General features: G+C 39.7%; 1 protein-coding gene across 1 annotated transcript in view; it reads left to right on the forward strand.

Moving 5' to 3' along the window:
• Positions 1-14054, forward strand: part of si:dkey-256h2.1 (uncharacterized protein LOC337520 homolog) — a 246928-nt gene that overhangs the window by 192472 nt on the left and 40402 nt on the right. Inside the window, exon 10 of the mRNA XM_043689893.1 lies at positions 7116-7242. Within this exon, the coding sequence (XP_043545828.1) occupies positions 7116-7242 (127 nt within the window). The remainder of the gene's footprint in view (positions 1-7115; positions 7243-14054) is intronic.

Consider the following 14054-nt stretch of genomic DNA (forward strand, 5'->3'; position numbering starts at 1 on the left):
CTCCCAAGCACTGATGATGTCGCCTAGCCAGGGGACGAAACGTTTGCAACAAAAACTTCCAGCTCGGCGAACAGAACCACAGCATTTATATCAGTGGCTGCTGCAGCAAGAATGCATTGAATACCACCTATAGGTTTTTGTTCGTTTAGATACAGCAGTGATGTTGCCACATTTAAAGACTGGTTGCTCAACTCCCACATGGAACTGCTATTGCTTCTTAAAAAGCGCTCCAGGTACTCCTTGTCTCTCAAAAACTCCTCAGCCTATCTCTCTACAGGCTTTTACCATTATTTAACACCTTCACAAAAGTTCTTGGAAATATTTTCTGATTGTTTTTGCTCTATAAGCGGATGTCATTAGACTGTTTGCAAAATCATAGCTGAGGTTGACACTGGTCATTGCCATGGTGCCAAGCCAAACTGAGTCCAACTGACCATAAAGTTGGGGGAATCAGACATAATGTTAGCTATCCATTACATCTAGGTGGGGAGACATCTAAGATTGCCTCATGCCATGTGCATCAGGTGTACTCTAAACTCATAAAGTAACAAAAATGTATGTGATGACATAATCCCATCGCTTAATCACTGCAAGGCAGTCACTATTCAGATACTTCTAGCCACTATTTATTTGATCATGGTAACATTGAAAGTTGATTGTAGCTGCCAAGAATCAAGAATGACTTACATATTGTCATGTGTAATCAATATAAAGTGGTGAAAAGTGTGTAATGTCACCATGCATAGGTGCCATTCACTTTAACTTAAAATAAAGAAAGATAGGTTAAAATTACCTTGAGAAGATTTGTAGCTTGGCTTGTGGATGAAGTCATGGATTCATGCACTGATCTGGTGTGTTTTTAAATGATTAAATTTGATGTAACAGCACTCTTCAGATCTATGGACAGTGACTTAGCCAAGGATACCATTGCCACATTCTTGGACGAAGTGGTTACCAATGACACCAGCAGCACCAAAAGAACAGCATATTAAAATTGCTAGACTTATGCCTCACAACTCACTTTACATTCAATAGACAAGTGTACAGACAAATCAACAGTATACCAATGGGATCCCCAATATCAGGACTGATAGCAGAAGCAGTAATGCAAAGCTTATAATGGACGGCCCTCTCCAACATTTAAGCCAAACTCTGGATCCGGTATGTAGATGACACCTTTGTCATCATTAAATGTGCACACTGGAAGAAACCTACCACTACATCAATAACATCCTCACCGGAATAAAGTTAGAAGAAAACGACAGCAGGCCCCCCCCCCCCCCCCCCCCCCTTCCTGGACGTATTAGTGGAATGCACACCTACAGGGAACTCAGACCCAGTGTGTATAGGAAGAACACTCATACTGACAAGATACTGAGTTATAGCAACAACCACCCAGCTGCATTAGGACATTATTTAAATGGGCGATGATACACTGCAATGGAGCTGCATTAGGACATTATTTAAATGGGCGATGATACACTGCAGCAACCCAGAACTTCAGAAGGCAGAACAAGAGCACCTATTCAAAGGATTTAAACAAAACGGGTACGCCAAGAGCACTATCCTCTGGTATGTACAGGACAAACCCAAAGAAAAATACATTACATGACCAGACGAGATAGCAAACATACCATACATCAAAGACATCAAAGACATAAGAGATAACCACCAGACTACTCATTCCCCTTGGAATCTTAGTGGCCCACAAACACCTTCCACCAGCTCCTCACAAAAGTTCAAGACCTAAGACCCATATCCAACAGGATGAACATAATCTAAAGATACTCTGCAAAGACTGTTAAAAACACTACTTGGACAAACAGGAAGAAAACCAATCATATGAGTACACAAACATCAGCTCGCCCCTGCCAGACATGACCAGTACTCTCTCATTTCCAACCACACAGACAACGAAGGACACAAATTCAAATGGGACAATATAACCATCCTAACTCAGGCAAAACAGAGACATGCCAGAGAATTCCTTGAAGCCTGGTATTCCAACCGGAATTCAATCAATAGATGCATTGAACTGGAGCCCATACACAACCCACTCAGGTACAGAACCGGAAGTACCAACAAACAGAGACATATAAATCCAGGTGGGGCAGATCACCAACACCTTATCAAAGATGCACTGATGATGTCACCGAGTGAGGTGATGATACGTTTGCAGAAAAACAAACCGGCTCGGCAAAAGAATCCATGGCTTCAAGTTAAAGAGAGCCCAATTTTTCCTTCTCCGCTGCTACAGTCATGCCTGGGCTTCACCAGCCCATTCCATTCCTTTGCCAGAGTCCCATTTAGACACAACAAGTGAGAGTCACACTCCAGGCTTCACAGGCCATCCGATTACACATTACAAATAAATGTTTGAAAGAAATTCCAAGATGTGAGTGCATTTTGATCTATGATGTCTCTTCCTTTGAGATACTTACACACAGATTACAAATAAATATTTGAAAGAAATTCCAATATGTGAATTCCATTTTTTAACAAGTTAAAAATGAGATGATTTGTAGCAGAGTACAATTTCATCTATGATGTCTCTTCCTTTGAGAATGCTCCTTCAAAACATAATAAACACTTGGCATGGAATTAAACACAAAGAAACTTAATCATATCTTCAGCACAGCAATATCACCAACACTTAACATCCTTAATTTTATTATAGAGCTTCTCCCGATACCTATCTCCAAGGTCTAACTCTGTGAATTAAGGCATCTCTAAGACAAAACAGAAGAACAACTTGGGACACATCCTAGTTTATACAATATTCCATCCTTCTTTATGTTCTACATGCTGCAGAATAAATCTTCGTCCAGTGGGAGAAACTACAAGAGTATTGGCATTTTCATAGGATATAACATTGGCTTCTCTCTGTTAATGGATCTCTCTCCCTGGCCTAGAGAGTTATTTTCGCATCAGTACTGCAGCAATATAATTTGTTTCAAAAATATTATATTCTTTTCAGGTTTGGAAATGTGGTTGTTGATACTAACCTCCACACAGTTTCTGTAGTTTCAAGATTGGTACTGAATGTTTTCAGTCGTCTCAGCCGTAGTCATTAGCTTTTCCTTTGTTGCACAGGCATCTCTTTTCCAAAATTCTGTAAAATTCTAGCTGTACACTTCACCAACCTTTGTTCTTTGTGCCTAATATACGGAAAAAAAAGTTGCTTTTAGGCAGGGCTTTTAATTCCCTTGGTGTTCCAAACAGCCATATCATCATAGTTATGGAGGCCTTTTGGCCCATCAAGGCTACACCAGTCAAAATAAGCACCCAACTATTCTGTAGGTTAATGTTCTCTAACTGAACTCCAAAACCAAGTACTGTTTGCAATATCATTGAAACAATGGATACAATGTAAAGATGTCACTATTGTTATATGGGCAAATTCACAGGCAACTTACATATAGTCCTCTCCGTTTGTTGGAAATAATGGTTAATGCCATTGACTGCAATGGAGCAGAATATCTGATGATGCATATGATGGGTGACTGATCTGATAACAGATTTTTCATCACTGTCCAAGGCGAATTTTGACCACATTGCATGTAACTACCATTCTGCATTTACTAATGAAGTAAACAAAGTATTCCATTGTCAGAGCGAAGGTAAGACTCACAGAGCCTCCCTTTGAAAATTATTTTGGAAATAATTGTTTGGATAATTTTATCCATTCCATGTCGGAGTCTGTCTTAAGGGTTATCATGGTTGTTTTATTTGTGATTTTCCAGCTGGAATCAGCAATTTTCAATTCTATTGCCTGGGAAGTAATTTAGTGGGTTTTATCACCGACACACTGTAGAACTCCATACAACGTCGTTTTGAAGACAGTAGGATAACTCAAAAGTAGTGGATGTAGAATCTTTAAATATTTTCAAGACAAAATTAGGTACGTTCTTGATGATCAAGTAAATGAAAGATTATTAGGATATTCAGGAATACAGAGTTGAAGTTAAAATCAAATCAGGCTTAATTAGTCTTAATGAATGGTGGAGCAAGCTCCAACGGTCAAGGGGCTCACTCTTGTTCTTTGTTTGTATGTCCAGAAATCAAGAAATTAGGGTGGCACAGAGGTTCAGTGGTTAGCACAGGTGCCTCACTGCGCCAGGGACCTGGATTCGATGCTAGACAGTAAAGCTTTTGCCTTTACTCTTTCCTCCAAACTCCATTCACTAACTACTGATTCTGTTACTCTTTTTGGCAACAGTTTGAAATTATGCCAGTGTGTTCATAAACTTGGTGTCAAGCCATCACGAAGAACAACTATTTCCACCTCTGGAAAATCAATCGTCTTCACCCTATCATTGCCTAGTGAAACCCTTATTTATTCATTTGTTACCTCTAGATTCAATTATTCCAATGGTGTCCTGGCTGGCTTCCAATGTTATACCCTCTGAAAGTTTGAGGCCATCCAAATACTCAGCTGTACTAATGTGCAACAGGTTTCATTTCGCTTGCACCCCTGTGCTGATTGATTTACATTTAAGTTAAACTACATCTTAATGATAAAATATTCGTCCCTACTTTCAAATTGGTTTATGCCTTTCTGTCTCTGTAATTTCCCAGTTTTAGTTGCACCATCATTACTGATTATGCCTTTTGCTGTCTAGGCCCCAAGCTTTTGAATGTATTTCTACTATCTCTCTACCTCTCTGTCTCACCTTACTCCTTTAGAACATTTCTTAAAACCTACCACTTTGTCAAGCTTTTGGTCATCTCACCTAATAGCTTTATCAGCTCTGAGGCATACTTTGTTTTCTAATGCATTTGTGAAGTATCTTGTGTTACAACTAAGGTTTGAGGAATGCACTGTTGATAGTGCAAAGAACGTGCATAGTATAAAATAAAAGGTACCAATCCTGCCAAAGGGCTTATGCCTGAAACATCAACTCTCCTGCTCCTTGGATGCTACCTGACCTGCTATGCTTTTCCAGTGCCACCTTTTTGACTCTACAGGTCTGATGTGGTCTGCTTAGCTCTACTGATGAAAAAATCTTCAGTTTTTAGGTCTTTTCAGCTTTCAGATATGCAGACAAAGGATGCTGAAATGATCAGTGGGTATTTTTTGGCTGGGGCAAGGTTTGCACTGGAGTTCCCAAGAGATCGGTATTGGAATTCTTGCTTGTCTTGATATATGTTAATGATCTACATCTGGGTGTGCAGGGGACAATTAAAAGTTGCATTTGGCATAAAATTTGGGAGAATTGTAAACTGTAAATAGGACAATGTAGAACTTCAAAAGGACATTGATGTGTTGTTGGAGTGGGTGGATAGATGATAAATGTATTTCAATAAAGTGCAGTGTGAAACATACTTTAGTACAAAGAATGTGGATAGGCAGTATAAAATAAAAGGTACTATTCAAATAGATGTGCGGGACCAGAGAAACCGTAAGTCATTAAAGGTGGCACGATTAAAGAGAATTGTTAATAAGGTATACAGTACTCCTGTAATAAGGTCATAGGATAGAGGAGGAGAGAAGTTATTAAGAACTTGTATAGGACACTTATTAGATTTCAGCTGGACTGCAATTCTAGATGCCACAATTTAGAAAAGATATGAATGCATTGAGAGAGTGTAGAAGAAGTTTATGAGAATGGTTCCAGGGATGAGACAGTTATGTTATGAAAAAAAGATTTAAGATGTTGGTTTTTTTTCTCCTTGGAGAGCAAGAAGGCCGAAAGGAGGTTTGATTGAAGTTTTCAAAATTATAAGAATTCTGAACAAAGTAAACAGGGAGAAACTGTTCCCACTGTAAAAGGATTGAGAGCCAGGGGGCACCGTTTTAAAGTGTCTTGCAAAAGAAGATTGCGAAGTGAGAGAAATTAGAAAATATAATGTCACACAGAGAATAATTAAGGTGTGGAAATGTGGTGGAGGTGGGTTCATTTGAGGCATTAGGAGTGTATTGGGTGATTATTTAAGCAATAACAATGTGCTGAGTTATGGACAAAGGCAGGAGAATGTCACTAAGTTAAAATTCTCAGAGCTGGAGCAGACAAGATGGACCAAATGGCTTCTTTCTGCATAATAAAAAGTCTGTTTCATCCTGAACTCATAATTAGTATTTATTTTTCAGAAACAGGAGAGAACAGCTAAGCAGCCCCTTCCTCACTGGCTTTTCCCCAATTCAAGACCTGGATAAACTGCAAACCACATACTGTTCAATAGCCCCAGAAAAAGCAAGTAGTTATTATAAATTGTGTGATTTCTAGGAAGGCTTTCATTAAAAAAAAGCTCCAAAGTTCACACTGACTCTTTAATGACCAGGTATCTCCACAAAACCTGAAATAAATCAATTTTTCCACAAAACTGAAATCATTTCTAAACAGTCTATGAAACATCTTCATTAAAATTTTGGAATATTTCATTACATCAAAAACAATACAAATTATTGCTGTTGCAATCCAGGCCATAAAGTAACCTTAAAATAAAACAAAGAACTGCAGATGCTAGAGATCAGAACAAAGATACAAATAGCTGGAGAAACACAACAGGTCTGGCAGCAGCTGTGCAGAAAAGACAGAGTTAACATTTTGAGTCCAGTGACCCTTCTTCATAAGTGAAAGAAGATTCTGAAGAAAGGTTACTGGACTCAAAATGTTAACAATGTTTTCTCTTCACAAATTTAGCAATTTCTGTTTCTGTCTGTTTCATAAAGTAACTTTGGTTCTCCTTTAGTTCAGATTCTGAAAGATTATGATTCCTGCTGCTTTACTTTTTAATGTTCAGAATTGCTACTTCACCCTCATGGCAGCAGTACTTTATGGATTGATGCTTTTCTGAAGTCTGAATTAAATTGGCATTAATTTTAATGCTTGAGTGGGTGTTAGTCAATGCAATATCCTTTGGATGTACTTCTTGAAATAAACCCATATTATGTGAGATGATCAGACAAACACAACAGTTTTATTGAAAATTCTTTTGCTCTAATTTTAGTGCAAACATTCCCACGTACTTAAATTTGATATAAACACGTTAAAATACTGTATACTGATATTGCATATAGTAAGATTAAACTGCAAATGGTCGGCAGAGAGAAATCTGTGTTTTAATTTTTGAAGCTTTTAAATATTCATTTAGCCGTTCCAATTGTATTTCAGGTTGAGCTATATGCTGTAATCACAGGCCACGGAAGTGATGAGAATGGCTGTGGAGAGTTCTGTGTTACTTCGCATCATTTTGTAATTAATGGCATATTTAATAATACGAGGACATTTGATGATGCTGGTAAGGAATTTTGACAGTAGTATTCAATTTTTTGATTAAACGATTTCATGAAATTAATATTGAAGCTATGTGGAATTCAAGTAGGATTTGAATATTGTAAGTAATTAGAATTCACTTTTATTAAGAGTATAATGCAAAAGAAAGCAATAGTGCTCACATTTGTATTTATAGGAATTTTTAATCAGCTTCACCAGAGACGTTGTTGTTACACACCTCTGAAGCAGGTAGGACTTGAACTCAGGTCTATTTGAACCCAGTGACACAAGAGCCCTCAAAAGGTATTTATAAAGTGCCAGTTCAGAGACATTATGCCAATTTTTTGAAGCAGGTTGGACTTGAACCTGGGCCTTCTAATTCAGATGTAGGTACACTATCACTGATCCATAAGAGCCCTTAAATTTGTAGTTTTATGATTGCTAGAAATTCATGTTTTATCAGTGAATAATTACTGAGTATAACATTTCCAAATAAGAGAACCATGAATCTACTTGTTGGCATCCAAAATTCTAATCCTCAGAGATTAGAGAAACTATTTTTGCCAGAAAATATCAATGACGTGATTGATGATTGAAATGCATGCACAGAACGATAAATTTTTTTAATATAATCATTTTAGGCTTACCATCAACAGTCAAACATTTTTCAAAAGAATATTACTGTGTCTTATATAGAGAACAATTTTAGCTGCAAACACTTTGGTTTGGAGGAATTTTCAAAAATCAACACAACTAACCTTTCTAACGATAAGCAGTAAGGCTAGAAGCTGTCTGATGAATGTTTCTTATCAAATATGGCAGGTATATGCATTATTTAAGTTGTGCAATTCAGGAATACAGTTTGGAGCTTCAGATGCTGCTCCAGATCCAAAATACCAATGCAGAATTCTTACCCACTTCCAAAGCGAGTCACACAAAACATCGCTTTGGTGTACTTATAAGCATTTTTCAGACTGGAGGCCTATGATTTATTGGTCTGCCCTAAGGATCGGTGCTAGGTCCGCTGCTTTTTATCATTACATAAATGTGAATATAGGAGGAATAGTTTGTAAGTTTGCAGTGACACTAAAATTGGTGCTGTAGTGGACAGTGAAGAAGGTTTTCTCAGAGAACAACAGGACTTTGATCTGGTGGCCAATTGGTTGAGGAGTGGCAGATGGAGTTTAATTTAGATAAATATGAGGTGTTACGTTTTGGAAAGGCAAGTCAGGGGAGGGCTTATACACTTAATGTTAGAACTCAAGGTGTGTTGCTGAACAAAGAGATCAAGGGGTGCATAATTCTTTAAAAGTGGAGTCGCAGGTGGGCAGGGTGGTGAAGAAGGCATTTGGAACACTCGCCTTCATTGATCAGTGCATTGAATATAGGAGCTGGGACGTCATGTTGTGGCTGTACAGGACATTAGTGAGTTCACTTTTGGAATACTGCGTTCAATTCTGGTCTCCCTGCTATAGGAAACATGTTGTTAAACTTGAAAGGGTTCAGAAAAGATTTACAAGGATATTGCTGGGATTGGATGGATTGTGCTGTAGGGAGAGGGCTGGGTTTTTTTTCGCTCGATAGGGTAACTAGACAAGGTCTTTTCCCTGGAGTGAGGAAGTCCAGAACTAGAGGGCACAGGTTTTGGATGAGAGGGGAAAGATATAAAAGAGACCTAAGGGGCAACTTTTTCATGCCGAGGGTGGTGCATGTGTGGAATGGGCTGCCAGAGGAAGTGGTGGAGGCTAGTATGATTGCAGCATTTAAGAGGCATTTGGATGAGTATATGAATGGGAAGGGTTTGGAAGGATATGGACCGGGCGCTGGAGGATGGGACTAGATTGGGTTCGGATATCTAGTCGGCACGGACGAGTTGGACTGAAGGGTCTGTTTCCATGCTGACTATCTATAACAGTATGACTCCATATAAAATTATAAACAACATAGGTGCCAGTACTGATTCTTGCAGACCTCCAATAAAAAAAACTTCTCTGTCTTCTATGACCAAGTTAATTTTGTATCCGACTCCTTGACTGGACTTACCCTTTCCCTAGCTCCCTCTTGCTTGTAACATATGTATAAAATTCCTTAGGATTCTACTTAATGCAACTTGCCAAACACATTTTATGGCTCTTTCAGCACACATAATTTCATGTTTATTTTCTTTCCTGCTTCCTTTATATTCCTCATGGTCCTGCCTGATTTCAGTTTCCTAAACCTTGCATGTGTTTCCTTTTAATTTTTAAATGATCTTTCTATATCTCTTGTCATTCAGGCTGCCTGAATCTTGCCATCGATATTTCATCCTGAATATGCCGGTCCTCAAATCTGATAAAATACTTCCACATGTCAGATGTGGTTATATTCTCAGACAACCAAGCCCAATCTAATTTCTCCAGTTCTGTCTAACACTGTTGTAATTAGACTTCTCCCAGTTTAGCACTTTCACCAGTCTTATCCTTATCCATAACTATCTTAAAGTCTACATAATTATGATCACTGTTCCAAAAATGCTCCTCCACTGAAACTTTGACAAAAGGCCAGGTTCATTCCCCAATACAAGATATACTCCAGCCCCTCTGGGATGCACCTACATATTCTGGGATGCGCCTAATGTATTCTGCTCCATCTAAGTACTGAGAATTAAAGGCTTCCCAGCCAATATTGTGGAAGTTAAATCATCTACTACAACAACTGTGTTGTTTTTACATGGTTACATGATCTGCTAATATATCTGTTCCTTTATCTCCCACTGGCTATTGGAGGGGCTATAGTATAACCCCATCATAGTGATTGCACCATTCTTATTCCTGAGTTCTATGGCCTCTCCAACCATGATGTCCTCTCTTAGTGCACCTGTGACATTTTCCTGAATCAGTAATGCAACTCCTCAACCCTTCATATATCCCCCTCCATCATGCCTGAAACATCTAGCCCTTGGAACTTTGAGCTGCCAGTCCTGCTCTTTGCTCAACGAAGTTTCTATACTGATATAAGATCTTAGTTCTGTGCACTAATACCTGTTATGCTCTGAATTAGTAAAGTTAGATCACAAGGGATTTAAGCTGAGCTTTCTAAATGGATACAAAATTGGCTGATGGTAGGATACAGTAGTATTGGCGGAGGGTTGTTTTTCTGACTGAAGGCCTATGACCGGTGGAATTCCACAACGATCAGTACTTGGTCTTCATTCTTTCATTTATATCAGTAATTTGGATGAGAATATAGGAGGCATAGTTAGTAAAGTTTGCAGGTGACACCAACATTGGTGGTATAGTGGACAGTGACAAAGTTTATCTCATAGTACAAGGAATCTTGAATAATTGGGTCTATGTTTTGAAGAACGACAGATGGAGTTTAATTTAGATAAATGCAATGTATTGCATTTTGGTAAAACAAACAAGGGCAGGACATATTAATGATAGGGCCCTGGGTAGTGTTGTAAAACAGAGAGACTTAAGGGTTCAGGTACATAATTCTTTGAAGTTTGCAACACATGTAGACAGAGTGGTTAAGAAGCACGCTTGCCTTCATTGCTCAGACCATTGAGTTGAGGAGTTGGGACATAATGTTGAGGTTGTACAGGATATTGGTGAGGCCTCTTCTGGAGTACTGTGTGCAGTTCCGGCTGCCCAGTTTTAAAAGGGTATTACTAAATTGGAGAGGTTTCAGAATTAGCAGGTTGTTGCTAGGAATGTATAGATTGGGTTATAAAAGTAAGTTAAATAGGCTAGGAATATTTTTCACTGGAGTATAGGAGATTGACGAATGACCTTAATGATGTTTATAAAATCATGAGAGGCATACATAAGGTGAATGACAATGGTCTTTTCCTTTGGATAGGCAAGTTCAAAACTAGGGGACATGTTTTTCAGGTGAGAGGAGAAAGTTTTAAAAAGGGTATGAGGAGCAACTTTGTTACACTGTGGGTGGTTGGTTTAAATGTGGCCAGAAGATGTTTTGGATGCAGACACAGTTACAATATTTAAAAGATATTTGGATAGGTTCATGAATAGGAAAGGTTTTGGAGGGATATGAACCAAGCAAAGGCATGTGGGACTAGTTTAGTTTGAGAACATGGTTGGCGTGGGTTAGTTGGACTGAAGGGTCTATTTCCATGCTGCTTGACTCTATGATTCTAAATACAATTCAGATCGCCTAGTGCTCAGACCTCGTGCTCTGGTTCCCACCTCCCTAGCCACACTAATTAAAACCCTCCTGAGTGGCGCTAACAAATCTCCCTGCCAGGATATTGGTGACTCTCCAGTTTAGATGCAATCCTTCCTTCTTGTCCAGGTCCCTTCTGCCCTGAAAAAGATCTCAATTATCCAGATATGGGTGGCAAAATGGCCCAGTCGTTAGCACTGTTGCCTGACAGCGCCAGGGTCCCAGGTTCGATTTCAGCCTCAGGAAATGTCTGTGTGGAGTTTGCACACTGTCCCCGTGTCTGCGTGGGTTTCTTCCGGGTGCTCCAGTTTCCTCCCACAATCCAAAGATGTGCAGATCAGGTGAATTGGCCATGATAAATTGCCCATAATGTTAGGTGCATTAGTCATATGGTAGGGGAATGTGTCTGGGTGGGTTATTCTTCAGAGAGTCAGTGTGGACTTATTGGTCCGAATTGCCTGTTTCCATACTGTAGGGAATCTAAAGCATATCTGACACCCTCCCTCTTATACCAGCACTCTAGCCATGCACTCAATCAAATTATCTTCCTATTTCTGGACTCACTGGTATGTGACACATGGAGTAATATCAAGATTACAACCCTTGACGTTTTGCTTTTCAACTTTCTATCTAACTCCCTAAATACTTTTTGCAAGATCTCATCTCTCGTCAGCCTAAATCATTGGTTTCAATATCGAACATCACTGAGTTGCTCACCGTCCCCTTTCAGAATGTCCTGTGTCCATTCAGAGTTAACCTTAACCCTGGCACCAAGGGGTCAATGCAGCATTCTGGAATCTTGCTTACAGCAACAGAAATGCCTATGTGTTCTCCTGATTACAGAATCCACTATCACTAACACTTGCCCACAGTTCGACCCTCCTTGCTGTAGAACAGAGCCAATCACAGTGCCACTGACCTGGCTGCTGCTGTTGCTTTCCCCCAAACAGTATCCAAAATAGTGTATCTATTTGAGAGGGAAATAGCTGCACTGTTTGCCTGCCCCTCGTGGCAGTCACCTATCAATGTGGCTCCACCTTAGGTATGACCATATCTTTGAGATTCCTATCTATAAAACCTTCTGTCTCCTGTGTGCTCATTTACTGATACCAACTACTGCTCCAGTTGATCGATGTGGTCTGAGAGGAGCTGCAGTTGGACACACTTCCTGCAGATGTAGTTGTCAGGGACATTTGAGTTCTCCCTGATCTCCTACATCTCTGTGGTTCAGTAGTTAGCACTGCTGCCTCACAAGGCAAGGGACCCGGGTACAATTCTAGCCTCGGCGACTGTCTGCGTGGAGTTTGCACATTCTCCCCGCATCTGCGTGGATTTCCTCACAAAATCTAAAGATCTAGGTGAATTGGCTGTGCTAAATTGCCCATAGTGTTCAGGGATGTGTAGGTTAGGTGCATTAGTCAGGGGTGATAATAGGGTAGGGGAATGGAACTGGGTGGGTTACTCTTTGGAGGATCGGTGTGGACTTGTTGAGCCGAAGGGCCTGTTTCCACACTGTAGGTCTTCTATGATTTCACAGGTGGAGCATACCACTCCACTTACTGAGCATCTAATAACCATTGGATTAAAAGAAAAGGAAAGACTTTGCTAGTCAAAACTTAATGCTGCTCACATTCCTTAGAAAAGCCCAATGCTCACCAAAGCCCACATTTTAACCTCAACAGAAACAATTCAGCCTCACTGCTGTTTCTAGAGCTGTGATAGTTTTAACCTACAACCAAATTTTCTCCCTTTTTTTATTTCCAAAATATATTTTATTCATAAAAATCTTTTAGTATCTGTACAGTTGGTGATACCTTTCATATGTATACATTGCATGTCTTTACATACAGAGATCAGACTAAGTCATTTGTATTTACAAGTCTGTATGTTAACCATCCAGGTGTTTAGCTGAGACATCAAGCAGAGCCCAATTACTGAGTGGACCCCCCATTTTCTCTCTTATTTTTATTTATTTCAAAAATATACTTTGTTCTTAGAAATCTTTTGATATCTGTACAGTTAGTGATGCCATTCATATATACATTACATGTACTTACATACAGAGATCAGAGTGAATCATTTGTATTGACAAGTCTGTATGTTGACCATCCAGATGTTTAGCTGAGACATCAGCGGAGCCCAATTACTGAGTGGGCCCCCCTGTTGTTCTTCGGCAGGCAGACTTTATATGGTGGTCTTTCCCCACTGCACTTTGGCAGCAGCTGCCCCAAGCTTCAGCGCGTCCCTCAGCACGTAGTCCTGGACTTTGGAATGTGCCAGTCTGCAACACTCAGTCAGACTCACCTCTTTCAACTGGAAGACCAACAGGTTTCGACAGACCAAAGAGCGTCTTTCACCGTGTTGATGATCCTCCAGGCACAGTTGATGTTCGTTCTCTCTTTTTTTTTATTTCAAAAATATATTTTATTCATAAAATATTTTGATGATCTGTACAATTGGTCATGCCATACATCTGTAAATATTCTATTTCTTGGTTTACAGAGACAGAGTAATCATTCATATATACAGGTCTGTACGATTACATTTTTAGCTGAGGCGTCAGCAGAGCCCAAATGACTGCGTGGGCCCCCTGTTCTTCTTTAGGCAGGCAGATGTTACACAGTGGTCTTTCCCCACCGCGCCTTGGCGGCAGCTGCCCCAAGCTTCAGC

This window comes from Chiloscyllium plagiosum, chromosome 5 (genome assembly GCF_004010195.1).
Source record: "Chiloscyllium plagiosum isolate BGI_BamShark_2017 chromosome 5, ASM401019v2, whole genome shotgun sequence".
In the NCBI taxonomy this organism is placed as follows: domain Eukaryota; kingdom Metazoa; phylum Chordata; class Chondrichthyes; order Orectolobiformes; family Hemiscylliidae; genus Chiloscyllium; species Chiloscyllium plagiosum.